A 24,925-nucleotide genomic window follows, 5' to 3' on the forward strand; every position below is an offset into this window, starting at 1 on the left:
AGTGATCCAGAGCTGGAATAAAATGTGAAAGAAATGTACTTCTTGTTTTATTTATTTTCTCGAAGCATCATCAAAAGCCCATTTTCACTGTTCTGCTGCTTCTGTAGTGCTATTTGTTTCATCCTAACAAGGCTCCAGTAATTTGAGTTTCCATGTCTGGTTTTTGGCAATGAATCTAATTTAATTAAATAGACATGCTGCATTCATCTGATATTAGGTTTGCATTTGAAGGTAAATGAATTTCACAAGGCTTCTGTTTTCATCGTGAGAATCAATTGAATAAAAAGTGCCTGTGTGCAAATGCCAACAGTTCCAGTGTCTGGTGGGTTGTTAAGATAATTGCTGCTTTTCTTTTCTTGTATTGGTTTTATTCAATTTGTATCTTCAGCCCTTTATAATAGGTATTGATGCAGGATTATGCCTCTTTCCACGTGTTAGGTTCTTCAAGATATCTGTGTCGTAAAAGCCGACTCCTGCTTACAGCTTTGATGGTTCATTCCTTACATTATTTTTGAGAATATTTGCAGGTGTATGTATGAAAAGATTGTGATGCAGCTAATAGTAATGCTTTTTACAGATTGGCCCCTCAAAGTTCTCTGTAATATCTTTAACAATAGGTTATTGATTTCAGACTGAGGTAGATGGAAGCAACTTGTATTTTCTGGCATGTTAAAGTCTAAGAATCATGTTCAAAGATCCAGGCTAATGCAGAATGTCCCCTTTTTCACTAGCTAATGATCAATGTAGAGAAAACTGTGAATGTATATTGTGCTTGTGTTGCAGTGTAGAGCCTTTAGTTATCAGTTTTAGAAGTATATTTGATAACATTAAGTCTCAGACTCTTAAGTGATTCTCACACAACCCTTTTGGCTGTGTATATTTTCATCTTTAACTCAAGCAACATGAGAGAAAGCTTCTGGACACTTAACATGTGTATGCATGTAATGCTATCTCGGGGAAATGTTGGCAAAGATGTTAAGAACCTTACAACGTTTCAATTCTTAATTATTAAATGTTTTTGGAATAATACAAATTACAGAAAACTACATTTGGTTTGCATTTTACATTACTTGCCTGCTTTATTATGTCAGCCTGTGCTCATGTGCGTGTTTCTCAGTTCCAGGACCAGTTTTGGAGACAGTTGTGGGGGAAGATGTGAACTCCAAGATGCTTCTGAATCTACTTAGTGGGACGGAGTACAGCGTTCAAGTGACGGCTTCCTACCCTACGGGACAAAGTGAACCTCTGCTAGTGAACTCCAAGACATGTAAGCAGCATCTCCTCTATCATACATCTGAAAAGACCAGTCCATATTTGTTGTAAGAAAAGTTGTTAAATAGTGGTTATGAATTTTGATTTGGAAATAAACATTTTCATAGAAATTGAACCCTCTTCCTCGATTGGCACCATGGACATTGTATAGGCAGGTCTGTAAATAGAAGATTGGAATCTCACTGTTTACTGACTAATAATAAAATAAAGGTTAATGTAAGATATTCAAAATGTTATTTCAGCTTTCACTGATAATAACTTGGTTTGCTTTTTGAGAATCATGCCAAATTCCCAAATAAGCCCTAGTTGGGACCATTACCAAGTTTTCAGTCTAAATGCGTCACAAAGGAAAGCGTGACTGTCAGAATAGAGACCAGCAGCAGAAAAGCAAACTAGTTTCACGAAAGAGGGAAATGTACAACATGCATATTAACTACCTGCTGATACCACACGCTCTAAATTTCCATTGAGACTTTAGCAAACAGAGTGAAAGACAGAAGGATATGAATATTTCTCATTCAGCCAGTGAGAACAATCCTTTTTGCATATAGTTTTGGTATCAGTAGGTGCAGTAAGACCTAACGCAGGCTTTAACGTCACTCACATTTCAAACAAAGAGACTCTGAGAGAGGGAGGAAGTGAGAGAGAGATTGACTGTTGATATAGAGCCAAACAGAGAAGTGTATGTACAGCAGGGATATGTATGCATACGTGTACATCCGTATTTCTCTGAACCTATTCTGTCACTATCTATCACCAAACATTTATGTTTTCTTTTGGGCTTACTGCCTCTGGATGTGACGGTTTAAAAAAAAAAAAAACCCTGCTGTATCATGCCTTGCTTTAAAAATCTACTGTTGTCTTTTAGGCTTACTGTCTGATTGGCCGCAAGGGACAGTCTGGAATTGGATTAAAACAAACATACTCTCATTTTAATAGCTCATGCATTTTTCATGCACGTTTATGCAAACAGGGATTGTTTTATTTCACAGTTTGTGGGTTGTTAGGCCCTCCAAATGTATGCACATAAAACTGTCATAAAATGTCCACTTTAACTTAATGATAAATGTTGAGGAATAAAATGTAAAGGCTAAATGTAGAGGGGGTAGTCAATTTACACATTGTCAGTATAGAGAGGGAGATTTCCTTTGAAACACGGGTTGTACTGCAGTGATGATGTGCAATCCTTAATCTGTCCTTTAATCATCCAACTGCAGGACGAGTGACAGGTCCCTCACGCCTTTCTGTCTCTATTGAGTTCTCATCATGAAATATGCTTTCATAGGAAGATAAGGATGAAGTATGAGCCATTGACATGTAGATTCATCAGATTTATACACTCAAACTACTCACTCTTCCCCTGGTGTTGCATTTTAAATTCCTGCCTCTACCTCCAACAATATTAATAAGGCCCTTTATAAGATAATGTCAATGCATACAGTACAACATTATCTGAGTTTATAATTTCTTTATATACATTTGATCATTTTCAGATATTGTCCTATGACTCTACAATGAATACACACACATCAGACACAAGCAATTCCCCATGCACTGATACATTTCTGATGTACATCGCGTTTCTTTGAATTCAGTGTTCAAAGTTGTAATTTACACTGGAGGAACTCTGATTTATTTAGGGAAATTATTCCAGTTACTTGTCATTCTAATAAGCGAGATACAGTAATATATTTCCCTGGATACACTGCACTCCTTGCAGCTTTGTGATGGCAGACTGTGACGTGTAAACACAATAAATTACACATAGTAGCATGCAGCGTAAAATGGTACTTATTGGTACCTCGAGGGCCATTGAATGAAATTAAACTGTTTCTCCTAAATTATGTTTTGTTCAGTTTGTATTGAGGTGCTTGCACTCCAACTGTACAGTACATATTTGTTTTCCTCGATTTTCTTGAAACTAACTTTTTTTACTTTGTAGAATTTGCACAAAAATGAAAAAACTAAAAAGGATTACATCATCAGAAACAGGCAGAAGTGGAGAAAATATATGATGTGGAAACTGACTGATGGTGAGGAGGTGCTGAAGGGAGATGGGTGCACATATTTGGCTTTAAGTATGACAAGCTTAGCTGTTTCTCTCAGACGTATTTTCTGACAAATCCCCGTATCATCAACCGTGGTTTATATCTGTATTACTCTTTTTTTAACTTTTCGATATTAAAAAATGTCCCGTCATCCTCAGTTCCTGTCGCACCCAAAACAGGAAATAAATTCAAGGGTATCCTAAAGCAAAAAAAAAACTGTTAATTAAAACAAAAACATGCAAAGCTTAATGTTGGTCAAGAACTGGCCATTTTCCTGTGCAAACCATATGTGGTGCTTATTTAATGTATTGACTTTATGTGCCTGCTTGTTTTTACTGACTGTATGTTGGAGTGAGTTTTTTAAAATATCTTTGCATATCATTAAATGAAATTGTGGGTTGCCATACTGAATGCATTATTCACTTTTATTTAAAATAAGCCATCTGCCATATGGTCCCAGTATAAAATATCCATACACTGGTGCTGGAGCCAAGATTACTTTATACCATCAGCAAATTCTCTTAACGAGATAGAGGGAGGGGGGGGAGGCGGGCTCCTGGGAGATTTGCTTTCCTGTGGTACTCTGAAATCTCACTACCAAACAAGCTTCAGCTATTTAAATTGCTTGGTGGTGTTTTTGCATTTTGCTGCATCATGCCTCATTGTTTCTCCATGAGAGTTAAACAGCGAGCCTGACAGTGACTAATTTTGTCACTTTGTGTGAAGTGCTCTAACACAGCTGAATGTTGTCACAGGAACTGTAAGTATGGAGACATTTCATCTATTTCCACTTTTATTTGGTTCAATGTTCATTTTTCATTTGATGCACAAAGAGATGTGCCACTTGTCTATTTAATGCAGCTCTTATCCTAACTTTTTCAAGTTTGAACATTATAGATTTTACCTCGCACTATTGTCAGCCAGTCAGTCAAAGTTACTGCACATAGCTTTTAAACCCAGTAGAGCTAAACTGACCACATTCTAGTCAAAGTAGTTTACCTGATGATATATCTCTGCAAAGTTAGACAAACGTATACCCTTTTACAACCACAATGAGCAATTATAGATTTTTATTATTATTTTAAATAAAGTAAAAACACGCTCAAATGGGCCTTAGACTTTCCCAACCTAATTAGACAATTTATTTTCTTCTTGTCATTTGTCCCGGTAATGAATGCACATTTTGACCTTTCCCAATGAAGACAAAAGCCACATGGTCGTAGGTGTTAGTGAGTTTTTTGTCTACTGGGAAAGTGGCTTAAAGAAAGCTTTAGCTGAACCACTAATACGATGTGGAGAATAAAGTCCACATGATCCATGGCTAGAGCAATGACAGTCAGTGCTACTTTTATGTGAGCGAGTGTCTCTTGAGTCTTGGGTCGTATAGCGGTTAAAGGAGCTGGTTGGGGGCGGTCTAACCAGACATGTCACAAAAGCGACAAAAACCAAAACGTTTATGATCATAAAATGTGCCACGTTGGTTAGAGATGAATGTTTCAGTAATGTTTAACATCAGTTCAGTCCATGTGTATTACTGTCATTAATTTGAAAGGATAGTAAAAACAATTGACAAGTGTTACAAACTTAAACTTTGTTCTGCTTCATGTTTGTATGAAAATTGATAAATCTATTCTAAATAGATTTTTCTGTAATCTTTCCATCTGTCTGCCTCTCTATCTGCAGTATTCCTGGGTGTCTCTGGCTTGTCAACCTACCAGATACGTCCCATCAGCCTGTGTGTCCAGTGGCAGCCTCTTCTACAGGCCACGTTATACAGAGTCTCCATTCAGTCTACACTCAGTAAGTTCATCTACTGTTGTATGGTCGTCCATGATGCCTGTGTGTGGGCCAGAATTCAACTCCGTTCTTAAAGGTGGTAAAAACTGAGTTCATTTCTTGATTTAGTGCTTTCATTAGATTGGCTTTTTTGTGAGAGCAGTTCTGTCCAAACTGTAACTTTATTGACATAAGGTTATGAATTTAAATTAAGTGTAACTTCGTCATCTTGTTGAAATGTAGTCTGAATCACACTTTTTAAAAAGTTGAATTGTTCAGAAACAAGCAGTAATGTTAGAACAGATGCACGCAGTCCACAGATGTTCTCAGCAACGTTTCAGTGTGCACTTTCAATCATCCCAGCACGTTCCCGCGTTCCACGTCGTGAGCACAAGGCTTTCGCCAGATAAGTGACTGGAATACAAGTAAGTCAGTAAATCAGTTTTACATGAGTTGTGATATTTGGTGAGGTGGGCTGGATATGTTTCATTATAGATTTACAGTGTGTCCTTGTGAAAATGTCACCACTGTTTATTATTATCAACACAAAGACCAGTCAGCTCAGGGCTCTTTGGTTTTGGTTGTGATGGTAACATGTGTGTTGGTTACATATGTGGAGTCATAATGATATGAGCCTCTGAGGAAATAAGTGTTGCATATTTCTCTCACTTTGACATGGCAGTGTTGTGCAGATTCAAGGACATACATAAATCTCTTCATTTGTAGAAAGGAAGGGAGGTTTGATATACATCCGATCTCTCCCTAATAACCAACATGAGAGGAAACCGCTTGGAGAATTTTGCTTGTCATCCCGTCATAAATAAAACAGATGAGAAAGAGTGTTCAGAGAGTATGACCTTTAGAGGTTGTTTAATCATCAGCCCGCTCAGTTCATAAATGAAAAAAAGGGAGACGGAAGAAGAAAAGAAGGAGGGAACCACGAAAGACCTTATCTTTAATATATACTTAAATCTATTTGAAACAAAACCCTGTCAACATTAAGTTATTTTGGAGATGCTTGATATTTGGATTGGTGGATGTACAATGCAAACAGAGACAACAAATATCTCAGTTTCTCTATTGTGGCAATATTCTTGTTATTTGAGACCGTTTTGTTTTACAGTATATATAATATAAACTCCTGCTGCACACCCAACTGCCCTCTGAGGATAAATACAAATGAAACTGTTCGCTGTGAGTGGATTTACTGTTTCTCTAAGGTTTAGTTTTCTTGGTGTGCCTGTTGTGAGTTGGATGCTCATTGTTTTTATTATTTATCTGACCATGAAACAAAAGCTTTTGTCTAGTCTATGTTTATTTTTTAAATGTCAGCATGTGTCAAAAGGTTGCATACTAAGCAGATCCAGATGCGTTGTTGCTGGATTTTCACCTACACAAATTTACATTTAAGATCTTCTGCTTTGGTTTGATATTAAAACACCACTACTTGCCGCACTATGTGATAGAAAATTATTTTTATAATGATAGTTCTGGGGCAAATTGGGCCTCCCTAATTAATTTCAGTGAGACCACTGTGTGCACGCAGATCATGTCACACACAGCTCTGGAAAAAACCCCAGATAATTTCACAGAGAGATGGCTCTGCTACTGTTGCATGATAAAATGGCACACAACAGACTAATGTGTCTTAAGTCTAAAAGATGAACAAACTTGTAAACATATTTAACTGAGAATATTTCTATGTAAACCAGCTAAACGATTTTAACAGACAAGTTAAGCTTAGGTTCATAGGTTTCTTATGTTACAAATAAACCTTCATTTAGATCATTAGCGCATTTTGAAAAAGAAAGTGTTTACTTTACAACAATGTAAACACAATATCTATGAAATTGCTTTTTATTAGGTGCACCTTTTTGGCAAGACAAAGTGTATTCTGAGAGAAAAGCAAATAGCAAATGAAATGATCGCTCTGTTTTTTTAATGGATTTTTCTTCAGGGTTTCAGTAGATGATTAGTTGTTACTCTTCATTAAAACAAATTTGAGTGTCGGCTGGTAATAGGGTTTGAGACCAAAATAAAACTAATTCTACAGTAAGTGGTTTCTAAACACGTTTTTTTTACAGAAAAAAAGTAGGAAGACTTCCCTCTTCCATCTTCCTTCCTCCCATGGTTCTCTATTTATCTGTGTCTCCCTCTCTTCTGCCTAAGCAGCAACCGGATATTCTTGCTGGAGTTAAGAGATTTTGTTTAATCCACAGACAGCCAACCAGCTGCTCAGACACCTTCTCAGATGAAAAGTTAACGGTCTATGTAACAGCTGTTTCCCCAAATTTATTATTCATGGTAGTTTCCTGTTTGCATGATGAGCGAAACTATAGCTCTAATATAAGAAACACATTAGGAAATAACATCAGACTAATGATACTGAAAAATGGCACCTATTAGTACAGTTCCTCTATGGTTTTCATAACAACCACTCAACCGTTGTGAAACTGTTTGCAGTCTGCAATTCAAAGGAACTTGCAAAGAGAACAGGAAAAAAAAAAATTGGGATAATTTATGTCATATAATATCCTACTTTCGGTAATCCTAAAACAATGGTTTATTTTTTACTATCGATAATGTTATATTCGATTTTACACAGGGAAGCTTTTCAAATCAAATTTGAATTTCCAGATGACATGAGCATGCCTGCAGGACAGTGACATTTTGCTGCATGCACCCTGACTGCTCCAATAAAGCTGCTCCGTATCAAATTGTAAACAAATGATTACACATAGCAGCTCCAAGACTTGGATATGATACAGAACGAGGCAGAAAAGACGGAAATGTGCTCTGTAAATACAGTTAATGTGAAACAGGAGCTTTTGAGGGAATTGAGCTTATTTGTATTGTATGGCTTTTGATCTTGAACTTCATCCAATGTAAGTCCGTTTTTGTTATGTTGTGTCCTTGCAGACGGTCAGAGGCAGGAAGTGAGCCTGGGAGCTGGTTCTTCCCGACAGTGCTTCTACGACCTCACCCCCGGCAGCCAGTACCAGATCAGCGTTCACACCCAGATGCAGGAAATGGAGGGACCTGCTGTCTCCATCACTGACATGACGTGTATGTTGCAAACGTTTTATACATTGTATTTACATCTATAATGTCCTCATCTCTGTATGTGTAGTAAGAACAAAGACAGACACACACCCACTCAACCCTTCATCCCAGTTTTTCACCACTTATTTTCTTGTCCACTGTCACCTCCTCACTCACTCCTTTCTCTGTTCTTTCTCCCCATACCTCATTTCCCCCACTGTAGTCTTACCCCTATAAGCTACTGTGCTACCTGTATTTGGTATGTCTCTGTGATTCTCTCTCTCTGAGAACATAATGGCTGCTGCTGTATACGTTTATTGTTCAGCTTAGTAGCCGAGGGGAACCTCACAGCTCACGGGACCAGGAGCGGTCGCTCATAACCTGTGTTATAGAGATTGATAGATTCACACTGTAAAAGTCTTTAGTGTGGAGGGACAGTAAAGAAAGTAAATGAAATCAACAAAACAGCAAATATCACAATAGCAGCAAGCACATTCTTTACTTATAATCACTTTTGTCAAGTCACTAGTGAAGCTGAAATACCCTTTTTTGAAAAGATTCTACCTACTCTCCTGAAGTTTGTGCCCCTCTCTTAGGGCTGTTGTTGATGTTTTCAAGATGATTCACTTGGTGTACCCTGGTTTGACAGAACCAACTGCTTTCTGCAAAGTAATTGGCTTGGCACCGAGGCATACTTTAACCTGGGGCCTGTTTTTAACTTAAAAAAAGACGGCTCCTGGTCAGAAAGATACTAGACTGATGAGAATAGAACTCTTGCTCTCCCTGACTTATAGGCACGGATAGGCAAGAGAGAGATATATAAAGAAAGTAAAAAGATAAAATCTGATTGCTGTAAGTAAGTGATGGAAAGAAAGATAAACGGTGTGCAACACAGCAACTGGGTTACTTTAGCACATTAGGTTGTAAGTACAGATTGCACTACAAATCTTTTCTCTGTCAAGGTCCAGAACTCAACTGTCGAAGGAAGGAAGAGGATTATAAAAGTTTCAGCTGAACAGAAACAGGCTACTGTCTCTCATTGTGTCTGTCAACATATTGATTGTGTGTGTGTGTGTGTGTGTGTGTGTGTGTGTGTGTGTGTGTGTGTGTGTGTGTGTGTGTGTGTGTGTGTGTGTGGGTGTGGGTGTGGGGGTGGGGGGGTGGGGGTGTGTGTGTGTGTGTGTGTGTGTGGACACATAAACCCAAAGATGGTGCGACTTGTCACTGTCATCATGATTGATGACCTGTCTTGTTTCTCTCTCTCTGTGTGTGTGTTGTCCAGTGCCAGTGCCCACTCTAGCTCCGACTGAACCCCCGACCACTGAGCCCCCTCCCACCATCCCACCCGCTAAAGAAGGTGAGAAAGAAGTTGAAATCACACACACATATGATTCTCCCAGTGTATTCCAGGTGATGTTCTTAGTGATCTAATATTGTTGTATGTTACCTGTGGTCAGCCACATAATATAGTAAAATTGAACATTACATGAGGCTGTGGCTCAGTGGATAGTGTGCTGGACTTCGAATCAGGGGATAGCAAGTTTGAGTCCCACTGCAGTCAGCATGTTGTTGACTGCACTTCATCCCAAATTGCTCCTGTGGGGATTGTCCACAGTATTGAGTATGTAAGTCGCTTTGGGTAAAAGCGTCTAACAAGTAACATGTCATGTAATGTAAAAATAAACTAAACATTATATTTCAATTAAACAAAGCCATGTCGGCACACTTGATAACTAGGGGTAAAAGCCAGCTGATATATGCGGGTCATCAAAACTGATTCTGCACAACTTGCAACACCAGATGCTTGCAATATTTGTTACATTTTGGCTGAGGTGGTAATAACAGCTTCTTTCAACTTGACAAACACTTTTAATCATAGTTCTTTTGAGTCTCAAATCTTGTTTGTTGTCAGTGTATATGTTTGAAAGGGTAATATCATATTAGTAAAGCTTGGCTTGTTTTGATAAAAATAGAAATCAGTTGTCAAGCATGTGTGTGCAACTCTGATTGCATGTGTTACCTTTAATGCAATTAAACAGCAGGTAAAAGGTAATAATTGCTATTTGAAGCAAAAAATATCTGATTTGGACTTTACTTTGTGTGGAAATTGATTTGCTCTAATTTAAAACATTGATTGACAGTGCAAACTGCCAGCTGTCTGGCATGATTATAAAGCAGGAAAGAAAACTGTTTACTTTTAATAAGATAACTTTCTAATGTCACGTCAACTCGTTACACAGCTATGAACTGTGCTTAGTTTCCAGTGACCTGGAAGGAACTTTAGAGAGCTAACTTAATCCGGGATGTTACATTTAAGATTAGCAAAAAGGAAAGAAAAGAACCCTTGAACTTGAAAATCTATGAGTCGTTACATATTCCACATTACTTTATTGTGTGAGCTACACACCAACCACTTTTACAAGATGAAGAAATGTTACACTAATCCTGGTTTATTAACTAGTTACTTCCGGATCAGCACAAAACACCATTCTATCAATCGGAATCTGTTAGTGTCGCTTCAACATATAGGGTACAATGCTCTTAATGCAGCGTTTCTCAAAATGTGGGGCGCAGAGATGTGATAGGTGGGTCGCGAATGGACGCGATGAACGGGAGTTTTTATTTTATTTTTTATATATATATTTATAAAGGCCGGAATCGAACCTGGGTCCTCGCGGGCGTTAGTGGACTGTTACAGCCGGAGACTCGCAACGGCGGTGGACTTTCAAAGCGCCGGATCCGCCAGAGCCTCGCAACGTCGGGTGTTTGCGGCGGCGGGTGCGGTACCGGCGCAGCGGCGCTGTGAAAGTCCACGGTCCACCTATGTCAGAGCCAGCGGCCCACCAAAGGCAGCGGCCCACCGGGAAAAGTCCCGAATCTCCCCATGGCCAATCCGAGCCTGCTCACACACACACAACTGAAACCAAAATAATTTACAGCGTTGCAGTCGGGAAGAAAAGCAATGTGGAGCGGCACCTCACCATTTCACAAGGAGTTTAACCGTGACCCTTTTCGAAATCCCGTTTGTGTCCCCCCACTTTACAAATAGGCCTATGTTTATTATAATTTTTTAACGCAAGCCGTCATCGCCACGGAGGAGCACACAGCCTCTGTGAGCGAGCGAGACAGAGAGAGAGAGCGAGAGAGAGCACAAATGTATCTATTTAATATAGCCTAGGTGTAAAAAATAAAGTAAGAAATCATTCCAATGTGTGCTATAGGACAGTGAAAAAAAATTAAAAAGTTTAAAAGGAGAGTGATTAGTAAAATATGCATAAATAAAAAGAAAGAATGCTAACTAGGTAACATAAGATAAGAATAAACAAGTTGAAATGATTTGTTATTGGTTTTGATCATATTCTAAAGATGTTTGGATTATTGAAAAGTATACAGCTCCCTTTCAGTGTGTTGAGAGCTGTATCCATAAATTCATTTTTTGCTCAAAGTGCACCAGATTGAGGCATTTCACTTCAACATTAAAAAAAAAATCTTCCCGGCGGTGCATGCCCCCGGACCCCCCTAGAGGAGGTGAGGTCCACCCCCAAATAAAGCAGGTTAAAATAATTAAATTGCCTACATTTTCTTTTAGTAAACATTGAAAACGGGTCCCACAGACCCAAACAGCACACAAAGGTTAAAGGTAAGCATATAATAATGTTCAAATGTGCTAAATATATACAGTGCAAAAAAACAAAAAAAGAGGAGTAAAAGTAGCTCACGACTTGTTTTATTTTTTGAAAGTAGCTCCCATCCTAAAAAAGGTTGGAGACCCCTGTTATAGAACGATACATTTGACAATTTTAAGCTTTGCCTACCATTTTATTGGAGCGATGAGGAACAGGTGGGGCTTGAAAAGGCCCACCTGTTCAAAGTGGGGAATGACAGAAAAAGTTTGAGAACCACCGTCTTAATGTCATTCATTTTGTAATTGCCTTGCATTGCCTTACACCTGTGATTGACAGGCCATGACTCCAACTTCATGCTGATAATGTTTCAATTTTCATTGAATCACCGAAAAACTACTGTATAATCTATACATTTCCAGGAGCAACAAAAAATACATTTTGAGATGAAACGGGTATAACATTCTGACAGTGGATGATGTTTTGAAACTAAAGAGAAAGCAAAGTTACAAAGTGGCTAAAGTCCACAGTGTGACCCTCCACCTTCTCTCCTCGGTTCCTGTCTGATGGGCTCAGGTGAAACAGCACAGCAAACTCCACAGACATGAACCGACACACCTGCTGAGCCCGTCTGTAAGCATCTCTTTCTAAGTTTCTAACCTTTGTCAGAACGATGCCTCCGTCTGTAATGACAAGCAACCTTTAATCAGGAGTACACAAAAGACAGGGGAGAGTTATAAAGGAGCAGCATGTGTGTGTCTGTAATGAGCCGAGAGATGGACTCTAAGAACAGGAGGAAGAGAATGAAACACAGTGATGGAGAGGAAGAGAGAAAAAGACAGGGATGGGGCTCCAGATAGATAACAAGGGGGGAGTAGACAGTAGGATAAACAACAGGAAGAAAGAAAACCATGTTGTATGGAAGCAGAAATACTCAATTGTAATATTTTCACAGCTCTTATGAGAGGCAGCCACATAACACCGTGTAATCAAAACATTTTCAGACTGACCTTTAACTTGACATTTCTGACAAGCATCAGAGCGCCACTTATGAAGTTCTGTAAAAATATTCGATAATAACAGTTGGCTGTAACGAAAAACAATAACACTGGTCGGGAAGGTTTGTATGATTTCCTTTTTTTCTCCTTTCCTTTTATTTTGTTGCGTTTACAATCACAACTAGTTTTCCCCATAAATATCAAGTTAAGGCTTTACTTTTTCTCGAGGCTGACCTGGTCCAGAACCGAGCTGGGAATTTAGCGTAGAACTGGAGTTTGAAAACCTGTTAAAACCTAAAAACAACTTTACACTGTTAAAGATTAGCCTGAGAAGAAACCTGTGGGAGAAAGAGGGAAAAGTCACTGCTTGGTCAGGAATATGAATGACCAGCTTAAGAAGTCAAAATAATACACAAACACATGATATACAACACATTGTGGGGGTTAAAAACTTCACTTTTAAATGTTAAAACATGAACTCAACTTTTTCTCTTATAACTTTACAATGCTAATGGACTTAATCAGTTTGCAAATTAATCTGAGGAACCAGGCTTTGCACATTTAACACTTTGCAGCCGCTATATATTTGCAGTGCTTCATAATATGCATATTTACTCAGTCTGAATATATGAGACACCTAATTACCATTCAAGGTATGCTTCGTCCTTTGGAGACCTTCATTCTTTATGAAGTTACTTTTTAAAGGCAGAGACAAAATGAGTTGCTGACAAAATGTGTGTATCTCTCATGACTGTCTGCAGTGTGTAAGGAGGCCAAGGCGGACCTGGCCTTTCTGGTGGACGGGTCCTGGTCCATCGGAGACGACAACTTCATGAAGATCACACGCTTCCTCTACAGCACCATGGGATCGCTGGATCTGATTGGACCAGACGGCACCCAGGTCAGTCATGTGACCACACCCACAAGTCATTTTTACCTTTAGAGAGGTAAAGAGATTTTTTAAAGAGAGATTTCAATCTCAATGAGTCTTTTACCTGGTTAAATAAAGGATATATATTTAATGTTACATCGAGTCTCAGAGGAGTGCTAGTATTCACATTTGTTATTTCTTTTAGTGGTTTTCTTGTCTAGTCTAAAAGTCTGTGTCTGGTGAAAATGACTACAAATGTGCTGAAGGCTTTTAATTTCTGTTTGCTGTGTAATTATTTCCTATTGTTGTATAACTTTCCTTCTGAATTCAGTATGCTTGTGGCAAATGGAATGTAAATCAGATGTTGTTGATGTAGACGAAAGTAACCACACTGAAACCGAAAAACATTATGAAATAGAGAAAATTACATATTGTAGTCTGTGGGTAAAGAGCCCATTCATAAAAGAGAGAATGTTGTGAAAAAATATGTATTTAATCATTTTAACATCTACTTTCTGTTAGATCAATCCCGAAAAAACTAATATTACAAACCACTGCATCATTTGTGATATTTTGCAAGCTCAGCACAGTGTGTAAGATATAATAAGATTCACATACTGTATATTCAAAAACCCGTTGCCCCTAACTCTGTTAGTGCCAACTACTCCTTCTTCTGTCCCCCATCTTTCATATGCTGCAACCCATTTTACATTAAAGTACTCTGAAGTACTTCATTTTCCTTTCAAATCTTAAACGGGCTTTTATGCAGTAGTTAATAGATACATTATATACTGCATGTCCGTAATGGAAGGATGGAGAGTGATTTTATTTCATGGCTGAGATTCTCTTTCTGTAACAGGTGAGCCATTTCTTTCATCTTTGTTGACAGAATAACAAATTACGCTTTTCCCTAAATAACGAATCTTGAACAACCTAACTTCACATTTCAACTCATGTTGGTTAGGCTCATGTATTGTTTAAGAAGGCTTAATTGATTCCGGAGGATTCTTCGGAGCAGAGTTTCACCTCATTTTCTTTGGCAGTCCCTTGACAAATCAGCCTGACCACAGCCTTGTTTCTTTAGAAAAGTTTAGAAAAGAGAGGGGGAACTTTAAACCCCTAGTCGATCAATATTTATTTTCTGGAGAGATTTTCGTTTTAGTTCAGCGCACTGTTCGATTAACTCTGCTCATTTGCTGGCACTGTGGTTGGTGCCAGAATACATTACTTTACTGGCAAGAATCGTAATAAGTCTAGATGCATTAAAAGCTGGAATAAAGTTATGATGGTTCAAACATGACCTAATGCACCATCAACTTGATTCTCCATATAAAATCCACTATGAGCAACACTTTGAATCACATCCCTACGAGCAATATTCCCATCTCCTGTATCAGGTTCATCAGTAATGCCCGCGTGTAACGGCGATTCTCTAGTGTCATTGGGAACTAATTTCTTTGTGCTTCTTGTCTGCATGGCCCGCACTATTTCAGCAGAGCTCAGCCGGTTCATTTGTCACAATGTAGAGGTGCTGGCTAAACCCTTTTCTTTCATTTGTGTAATGTCTGCTGTTACGCAATTTGCCTCCCTCGGTGTGCCCCCCTCTGGCAGGGGGCGACTGAGAGCAAACCACTGGCTGTAATGTGAGAGAGTTGGCTGTACAGTAAAGGAGAGTTGGCGGGTAAGTGTAGGCCGCCATGAGTCAACAACAGCACCATTAGCACTCTGGAGGTAATGATAGTTGTTCTCCCCTCTTAGAATCAGCCAATTAGAGTGATTACAGTTCTGATTTAGGAGTTGGATTTATATTCAGTGAGGTTTTCTCTAGAGTCTTGCATAAAATAAGGCGTTAGTACTCCAGTTAGAAATCATGGTATTTTACTTCACCCAGCACTGACCAGGTTAAAAATAAGGGGAAATCTGTGACTCGTTGCTGCTCTAACCGATTAAACCTTGAAATTGATCCATGAAAATGTCCTTTTCAAACCTTTGTTTTGCAGAAATTAAAAGTGAAAATGAGGTAAGTATTCAGGTTTTGGACCCAAAATGCAGACATTTGTACGGAGCCCGTAAAGGGACATGAAAAAAAAAAAAAAGAGAGAAAAAAAAAAGTCGGGATAACGGGTTAGTTTCTTGTGCGCAAGAGAAACTTTTTTTTTTAGAAAGTTACCGGTGCACCAAGGAAGAAGTGGAGCACACAGGAGACAACCATTTAATTGCAGGCTGTTATATTTACGTGGGGAAATGACATAGATATATTTTCGTTAAAACGTAGCAGCCTGCGGTCACTCCAGGAGGCAGCGGGACGTGTAACTCAGAGAAGAGCAGCACCAGTGCTCAAAGAGCTTTACACTGTGTTTACCTTCATTCTAACAGCTAAAGAGTGACTGCAGACTGCTACGTTTTAACCTCTTTTTTTTGTTTTGTTCCATGTCCCTTTTGGGGCTCCGTACATTTGGCATCATAGTGCTCACATAATGTCAATTGAACAAAACCAAATCTGCACAGATGCACACGTATGCCATGGTATTTGATGAGCAGATGAAGACTAGATTTGCCTTTTCGTTTGAACTACCTGTATTCCTTTATACCAAATACACAACGAAACAAGTTAGTTAAGTTGGTTTAATTACATTTTGACATAATAGTTGAACTGATTTCACTTATCTGTGTGTCTGTCTGCAGGTCGCCATCGCTCAGTTCAGCGACGATGCACGGACAGAATTCCAGCTGAGTTCCCATGGCAACAAGGAAGCGCTGTTGGAAGCTATTCAAAGCATCAGATACAAGGGAGGAAACACAAAGACAGGTAAGAGCCGTGTGTCATTGGATTGAGGTAATCTTAGCTCAGGCAATACAACAAGACCAGCATATTCAAATCTCAGTTTAATACCTTTATTTAAAAGACTCTTCAACATGGTGACCAATAAGGTCATTTGTTAGCTATTGTGGAGTTTTCAATTGTATCGCACACTTTCCCTCAGCAGATAGAGTTGCCTAATTTGTCATTGAGTTGTTGATGTTCAGTCACTCAACCTGTGGTATGATGAAATGTATCTCACATGCCTCTACAGTAAATGAAGATCAGTAATGAAAGTAGAGGTGTACCGCGTTGAACTACAGCAACAGTATATAAAATCATCTGTTTGCAAGCTCTCACACAGTGCATGTAGTATAATCTACAATGTATATGTGTCCTGTAGTTTGCGAACTACTTCCCAAAAACATATACGTTTTTGGCTTAAACCTTATAAAACAACCGTGCTTAATCATCTATGAGTGTATTAAATAAATAGTAAAGTTTAAGTGAAAACACATGTGCAAAATACAGCTGGATAAATTAGAAAAAATGTTCTGAAAGTTTTCTTCAATACTACAACGTTTTCCTTTAAGGACCTTTTGTCGTTGTTGGCTTGAGATTAAAAGTTCATTCATAACTTTGGAAGCAGCAGCAGTTGTGAAAAACAATCCCAGCACAAGTTGAGAAAGCTGCATGTCTGGAGCGTTCCTTCGTTATTCCAACATTTCATGACCACAAACTCCTGTTGAGAACAACTGTGTGTTTAACAGAAGCTCCAGAACAGCTACTAGCTTTGTCTGAGATTGTTTGTCTGCTATTTTCAAGATCAACAATGAGCTTCAAATATTTGTTCCAACAGAAGAAATCTTTACAGGCAAACTTAAAACAATGTTGTGTTTGGATTGTCTACATGAAGATCAGATACTGCAGAGAGGGAAGACTTTAATGTGGGAGCAGGATTCAAGCAGTTCAGGGGTTTTGAATCAGCATTAACGCTCATGTGAAACTTCCAGCTGGGATAAAACAAACAGGCTGAATGTCAGCGTACAACCTCCAAGCCTTGATGTGTCTTTACCGCTAATGCTGGTTGCTCAGAGGACTCTAACCGTCCTAAAGTCTCTGTCTTGGCTCAGTGTCCGCTCAGCGTTATTGTGTCCTTGAGCTTTGCTATCAGTCATTATCTCCCCACTTATCTCTTCCTCTGGCTTCCTCCTCTTCTTTCCTTTGATCAAACTTCTCTGCACTCTTGCCAACCTCCTACTGTCCTCTCCTCCCTTACTTTGCTGCTACTTTATTTTCCTTTTATAAATCCTCTTTTCCCCCTCTTCATTATTGTTACCTTCTTTTTTCTCTCAGCATCCTTCCTTTTTTCTGTCCCATATTTTTCATCTTCTGTTTACTCTTATGTTTTCCCATTCCTCCCTATTCCTCTTATACAAATACATATTGCTCACAGGACTGTGTGTGTGTGTGTGTGTGTGTGTGTGTGTGTGTGTGTGTGTGTGTGTGTGTGTGTGTGTGTGTGTGTGTGTGTGTGTGTGTGTGTGTGTGTGTGTGTGTGTGTGTGTGTGTGTGTGTGTGTGTGTGTGTGTGTGTGTGTGTGTGTGTGTGTGTGTGTGTGTGTGTGTGTGTGTGTGTGTGTGTGTGTGTGTGTGTGTTGCACAACAGAACAGAAAATAAACCATGACATTTCTTCTTCCCCACACATAGAGAAAAGGGGTGATCCTAGCTCTAAAGGTTATGATAACACTCACAGATTCACAATAACTCCCTTTTCCCCTTTCTTATCGCCTCTTACCCACATGTACACACATACACAAACACTCCACTGCCTCGGTGTATCATTAATCCTCTTCAGTACCTCACACATAATACCTATTCTTTAGGCTGTCAGTATTTCCAATAGAGACACCCACACAACTTAAATAAAATATGAGAGCTGTTTATTCTGTTCAGTTAAATGAATCTTTATTCATGCTTAAGGTTTGATTTCCCCCATCCCTGTAAATCTTGATGCTGAAGCATACAAATAGCCTACTTAATCCATACATCCATATATTCTGTACCTGAACCTCCTTACTTGCATCTTACTCCTCTGGTCCATTTAGAGAAAGATCTGCAGTCTTTTTTGGCTTTTACAACTGAAGATTGCATTAAAACCCAAAAATATTTCCTTTTCTTCATTCTCAAACCTCAACTTCTCCTTAGAGACCATCAGGGCCTCACTGGGTCTAATTCCCCCTAACCCAAATAAAAACCTGCAGCTTCCTGTTTCTTTAACTTCGAGCCTCTGGCAGATTTATCCGTGTGGATATAACTGTTAGCCAACAACAAACCCCATAGCTTCAATTCCTTTTTCATGCTTTTACTGTAAATGACTAGATGACTTTATATCCACTGTGTTATACCGCTTGGGTCAAGAAAACACTTTTGAATGAAAGATTTAAAAAATGAATTCAAAGCTTTGCATATTTCAATGTAACGTTATTTTTGATAACATTTGAAAGTTGATTTAGCATCTTTAATCTAATTTAAAATGTACTATTTTAGATAGCAACCTGCATCACATTTGCTCACTGTTTCTCATCTAGGTGTTGCCCACTAACGCTGCTCTACAGTATGTCGACAACAGAGCTGCAAGAGCTACCAGTATCTAGACATAAGCCTCTGAGTGGCTTGGGGGAATGACTGATTACATGTAGGCTTTAAAGTCTTGATATATCTATAAATGCATACGTGTGTTTATTTATTTGTATATATACATACACATGAATATATATCTACTGTATATGTATACACTACTCTGTGTCAGTCTGTATGTCTTTTCATATTGATTTCTATGTTCAACATAAGTCATTGTGCTAATCCACGACTCTGCTTGTATAGTATTTTCAGATTGAAGAATTTTCAAATGTGTGTGCTTATGGGCAAAAGTTAATATAATGAATAATATAATATATATTCACACATTACACTGTTGAATACATGATTAACTGAGTTATTCATCTGGAATAATTCAGTTGTGTGAGATCCTGACTCTATTTTCAAGCTTTGTAAGTCTTTAATGAGTTCAAAACGGATGTATGAATGGCCATAAATGAGTTTTTCTGACTATAAAAACCAATTCGACCTATTCAAAATCCATTGTATACTTTCAACAATGCATTTGATTGTCCAAATGTATTTACTATGAATGTAACTTTCCAAAGATGAAAGGGTTGTTGCTTCTTATACTATTCCAGACATAGATGTATTATCACAATCTTCTCCTAGTCATACATATTTTACCTGCTGCCACAAACAGCCTGACAAAAGGTCTCCTACTTTATTATATTGCACCTGTACTGTTGTGTGCTTGAACAGGAGAGATGCTTTCAATTATTTTCACTTTCTTTTAAACTATTCACAGACAGGAGGGCAATCCAAACTGATTTGGAAAACTCCTCACACAAGAAGCGATGCATTGCTGATTGACGATGGGCTTTTGAACCCTAAGATCCACTTACATGTTTCTGTTTCCTCACCCTCCTTTCTTACCTGCCCTTCTCATCTAACCTATTTCCCTTTTCCTCGTCTTTTCCCTCTTGTTCTTATTTTCCTCCACTCTGCACTCATATCTTGTCTTCCACCGCCCTGCCAGCCCCTCCTCTCTCTCCTCCCTCTGGCCCCTCTGCTCTCTGTCCTGGGTCTCACTTCATGCCTGGCTAGCTGCTGTAATTCAAGTCTCGCCCAGTGTGATCAAGGACAGTCTAGAAACAGATTGTCACGGGCAGATATCTGACAACACAAAACTTCACAGGCCAAGCCCTCTATTATTTATCACGCCACCGACAGCTAGGTAGGGGAAAAAATCGATGGAGCAGGCGATGTGGTATGAGGGTTTTGGTTTGGTTAGAAATGTGGAGACAGAGAAAGCATACACACATATAAAACCAGGACTCTTTCTAGTATTGTTTTTATAGGCGAGTTCCCCTATACCTGGCTCCCTCTCAGACACACTCCTTAACACAAGAGGAGTGAGAGAAAGAGAGCGTTAGAGGACACAGGGAGTTAAGAGGATTAATGACAGCGATTGTCCATTTAATTATGAAAAGGTCAGGGTGGAGATGAGTAGATTCGTTTTTTGAGTAGAAGAGCAAGGCATAATGGACAATATGCTAAAATTGGCATTAAATAGAAATAACCTTCCTTTGTGGGAAGACGATCAAGGGACTATGTTAAAAAATGGAGTATATTTGCACCCACATTAATGTTTATATTCAAAATGTGTGAACGCTTTTTACAGTTTGGAATAACTAGGAACCAGGAAGGACAGTTTTATATATCTTGTAAATGTTGCTGGATATTAATAATAATAAACAATTGATCATCTTTATAGAAGTCGAAACAGTTGTTAAGTTCCCGTTTCAGGAGTAGAAGTAGTAACACTCACTCTGGAGAGAAGCAGATCAATAGAAATATAATTAAAAAGACAGTTTACTTGAGCTAATTGCTTTTGATTGATCCTTTAACCTTGCTAATTAAAAACAGAGAATGTTTTGAGGGTCTTGAAAAACAATGAGGCATCATTAATTCACTGATAAACTTGCATTGAAAACAGCCATGGCTGCTTTATCGTTTTTGAAACCTTTTAAAGCTGTCTAGACAGATTTGATTGACTGATTAAGTCCATTAGCAAGTGACGTGCACACTGCAAAGGTTCATCTCATTTTAACTTTTCGATATTTCCATCTTTGTCTCATCTTAGTGTTCAGGTGTATTTGAAACACATCAAACGCTTCCTGACATATTTTACATGCTGATAGCAAATCCGTGTGAATCTAGTTTCTGGAGCTTCTAGGTCCTTATTGTCACGTTTAGTTTAGTTTAGTTTATTTATTTTTTCCGAGCGTGTAAAACCAAAGAAAATACAAATGAAACAAAAGGTGATACAGTACTATACAAATGAATGCGATAACAAAACCAAACATTTAATTAATATTGAATAATCTGTTGTATCATTGTCTGATATTAATAAACAACATAGCTTTAGCTAATTACAAGTCCGAAAAGGGTCCGAAGAAGTTTACACTTATTTAATCCGACCCTTCCTCCCTTTTTTCTTTTTTTTACATCTTAATATATGCTAACATACAATATAAATGTATACTTATAATCTTGAATAATTTATATAATCATTCATATAATATATACAGACAAGTTAGGAGAATGGTTTCTATATATTTATATATATACATATGTACATAAACAAATTCATACAAACACAAATGCATAAATAGAATACAAAACAAGAATATAAACAGTTATGGTTTAGCAATTTCATCCCTGTACCTTGTGAGAATTGTGTCTTTATACCTCTTTTTGAATAGTTTGATGTTTGGACATCCCTTTAGCTCCTCACTCAAATTGTTCCAGATCTTCACCCCACAAACAGAAACACAAAAACGTCTCTTTGTTGTGCACACCCTAACATTAGTGAATATAAATGAACCACGTAAATAATAATTCCCTTGTCTTTCATTGAACAATATCTGAATATTCCCAGGTAATTGAACGTTTTTTTTTCCTTAAACATGATTTGTGCGATTTGGAATTCAACAGACAGTTTAATAATTTTAGCTCTAAGAATAATGAAGCATAAACGTTAAAATAAAATAAGTATAATATGGATGGAAATTGATTTGAATAATGCCGGTGGAAGAATTATTTATAATTAATATATATATACGATTTTAACAAAGGTCACCAGCAATATCCCCATGCTCGAGGTGGGGAAGAGGATTTCTTCAGACTTTTAACGAAGATACTGTGCTTCCAATACGTTTGGTTTGCCAAAAACGTATTCCTCTGTTCAAAATGTTGCATCAGATGGGAGTGGAGGGAGTCTAGGCACTGCATAAAGCACCAAACTAGTGTTTTTTGCACTTTTATTGGTACTATGAACATATATTACAGCATTGCTTTACTGTTTAATGTTTCTATTGTGTTATTGCCTCAAGGCAGCTATCTGTTAACAATCTTTTTACCACAACATGAAAGAAAAAGAGACTTGAAAAAATAGCTTGGCAGCTTTTATTTTTTCTCAGCGTTGTAAAAGCTGTCAGAGACACTTATTTAAAGCAAATGACTATTTGTAAGAAGTATTTATACTATAGGGTTTTGCAGAAAAGGCTCCGCTGTTTGAGGAAGCTCTTAAATAATCCGAGCAGCAATAAGGATTCTGCTGAGAGAGATAATCCTCTTTTAATAAACATACATAAGCATGAAATCAACAATATGACACATGAGGAGGAGGTTCGGGTGGAAGCAGCTGGGTCAGCAAGTAGTGCAGGCATGAAAGAATCAGCAGAGTAACAGTGATAAGTGTCCGGTTTTAATTTCCTCCTGTATACCTGCATGAATATGATTGTACGTTATTAGCCACACAGCTGTGACTTAGCCCAAGGAGTATAGTGAAAACAGCTAATGCTAATCAGACAATACAATTTTTGCTTCAGTGCTTTGCTATAACTAACAGTATGCCTCATTTATGAATGTAACTAAAGCAGACATTGTGTACTGTGATTGATTATCTAATCTATGTTTCTGAAAGTTTTTGTTTTATAGAAATTAACGGACCTGGGAAGTTGAAATACATTTAAAGACCACACATTTTGAAGTGGTTTTATATTTACTTTAATTATCAATACTTTCACGATTGTAAAAGATGTTTCCTTTCGTTTTGCGTCAGGTCGGGCCATCAAACATGTCAAGGATTCCATTTTCACCACGGAGGGCGGAGCCAGAAGAGGCGTTCCTAAAGTCCTGGTTGTTCTCACTGACGGACGTTCACAAGACGATGTCAACAAAGTGTCCAAGGAGATGCAGATGGATGGTGAGTATCTTATAAACCAAACACATACAAAGAAGCATTGATAGTTTTTAAACAACAAATATTGAATGTCGATATACAGTAGAATTCCGTGATATTGTCATACAAAATAAAGGACATATCCCCACTCCCCCTTTTAATTCCTTGGAAGCTTTACGTACTGTATTTCTATTGTTGAAGGATATTACACTCTTCAACCATGCAGTAGGTTTGAAACCCATAACTCCAACAATATGTTACATGACTCCTTTTAATCCTTTCTAATGACTTTAAACCTGTAATGAATTCTCTTGTTTAACTCCATCTCAGGCTATATCATCTTTGCCATTGGCTTTGCCGACGCGGACTACGGAGAGCTAGTGAATATTGCCAGCAAGCCCAGCGATAGACACGTCTTCTTTGTGGACGATTTGGATGCCGTGAAGAAAATAGAAGAGCAGCTCATTACTTTTGTCTGTGAGGCTGCTACCGCCAGTGAGTAAACAAACCTTGGATTTTAAACAGAGGGGGAGAGAGACCAGAAAAAACAAGAGTTCAGAAAAGAAGATTCATTCATAATTGAAAATGTTAAGGATGACCTAACAGACTCTTTTCTGTCTTTCAGCTTGTCCGTCTGTGTTGATGAGTGGTAACACAATGGCAGGTAAAAAACAAGGAACATAATACACTGTACTACAGCCACACAGGAAAATCAAGTTGGCAAAAAAAAAAGCTAAATAAGATAATGACACATAATGAGGCTGCACTCCATGTTTAGCAGTAATGATTGTAATTACAGTGATCACATTGAGAATGAGGTAATGATGGTTTGCCTCCTGAAGGTTTCCGTATGATGGAGAAGTTCGGCCTGGTAGAGAAGGAGTACAGCACCATACCTGGAGTCTCTCTGGAACCGGGCTCGTTCAACACCTTCCCATGTTACAGACTACACCGAGACGCAATGGTGTCGCAGCCCACCAAGTGAGTACTGAAACACTGTAAATAGTACATGGTACTTTTACTTCTGTTTTCAAAAGCATTCATTAGATTGGATCCTAGAAATTTGGTTTGGAAAGTTAACAAATTGTGCGTCATAGACATCTGTAAGAGTTTGATTTGCTGTGCTTGATCATGCCTCCATTTTTCTCGCATCCATCTTTTGCAGTTGAACAGCAGTTGATTTGATTAATGTATTTCTCTTCACACACCTCATAGATTAAACCTCGGAACCAAGGCTAACAGTAATCCCAAAGCAGCCAAGAAACTAATGATCAAATCACTTTTTTACATTTACAAACATTACACAGGCATGTATAATAATAAATTATAGGGTCGACGGGTTTGTTCATTTCAGTTCATTTGTTAAAGTTTAATTGAGATAAACACACTTTTCAAAGAGACACCTGGAAAAAAATATTCAATATCATAAAATAATTCATTGATAAACCACAAATAAAAGAATAGCTGCATGTTAAGTTTTCAGTTGTTATCAAGTTGTAGCATTTATTTGATTAAATACAGTGCATGCACAATGCAGTTGACTCCTATTAGGCACTCACAACAGAAAGAATGAAACAGAGAGGGATCAATAAAACACAAACACAGGTATAGTTGATCAATTATTATTTCGTTGTACAACAATCAA

At 38.2% G+C, this 24,925-nt stretch overlaps 1 protein-coding gene across 4 annotated transcripts in view; it reads left to right on the top strand.

The window, feature by feature from the left end:
* col14a1a (collagen, type XIV, alpha 1a) overlaps window positions 1-24,925 on the top strand; it is a 125,267-nt gene that overhangs the window by 58,706 nt on the left and 41,636 nt on the right. For all 4 annotated transcript variants that reach the window (XM_079693687.1, XM_079693688.1, XM_079693689.1 and 1 more), the window contains 10 exons: window positions 1,118-1,267; window positions 5,004-5,120; window positions 8,016-8,162; window positions 9,421-9,495; window positions 13,521-13,660; window positions 16,316-16,439; window positions 23,161-23,304; window positions 23,611-23,775; window positions 23,906-23,944; window positions 24,123-24,261. In XM_079693687.1, coding sequence (XP_079549813.1) covers window positions 1,118-1,267; window positions 5,004-5,120; window positions 8,016-8,162; window positions 9,421-9,495; window positions 13,521-13,660; window positions 16,316-16,439; window positions 23,161-23,304; window positions 23,611-23,775; window positions 23,906-23,944; window positions 24,123-24,261 — 1,240 coding nt within the window. The remainder of the gene's footprint in view (window positions 1-1,117; window positions 1,268-5,003; window positions 5,121-8,015; window positions 8,163-9,420; window positions 9,496-13,520; window positions 13,661-16,315; window positions 16,440-23,160; window positions 23,305-23,610; window positions 23,776-23,905; window positions 23,945-24,122; window positions 24,262-24,925) is intronic.

This window comes from Notothenia rossii (genome assembly GCF_949606895.1).
Source record: "Notothenia rossii genome assembly, chromosome: 7".
Taxonomy (NCBI): domain Eukaryota; kingdom Metazoa; phylum Chordata; class Actinopteri; order Perciformes; family Nototheniidae; genus Notothenia; species Notothenia rossii.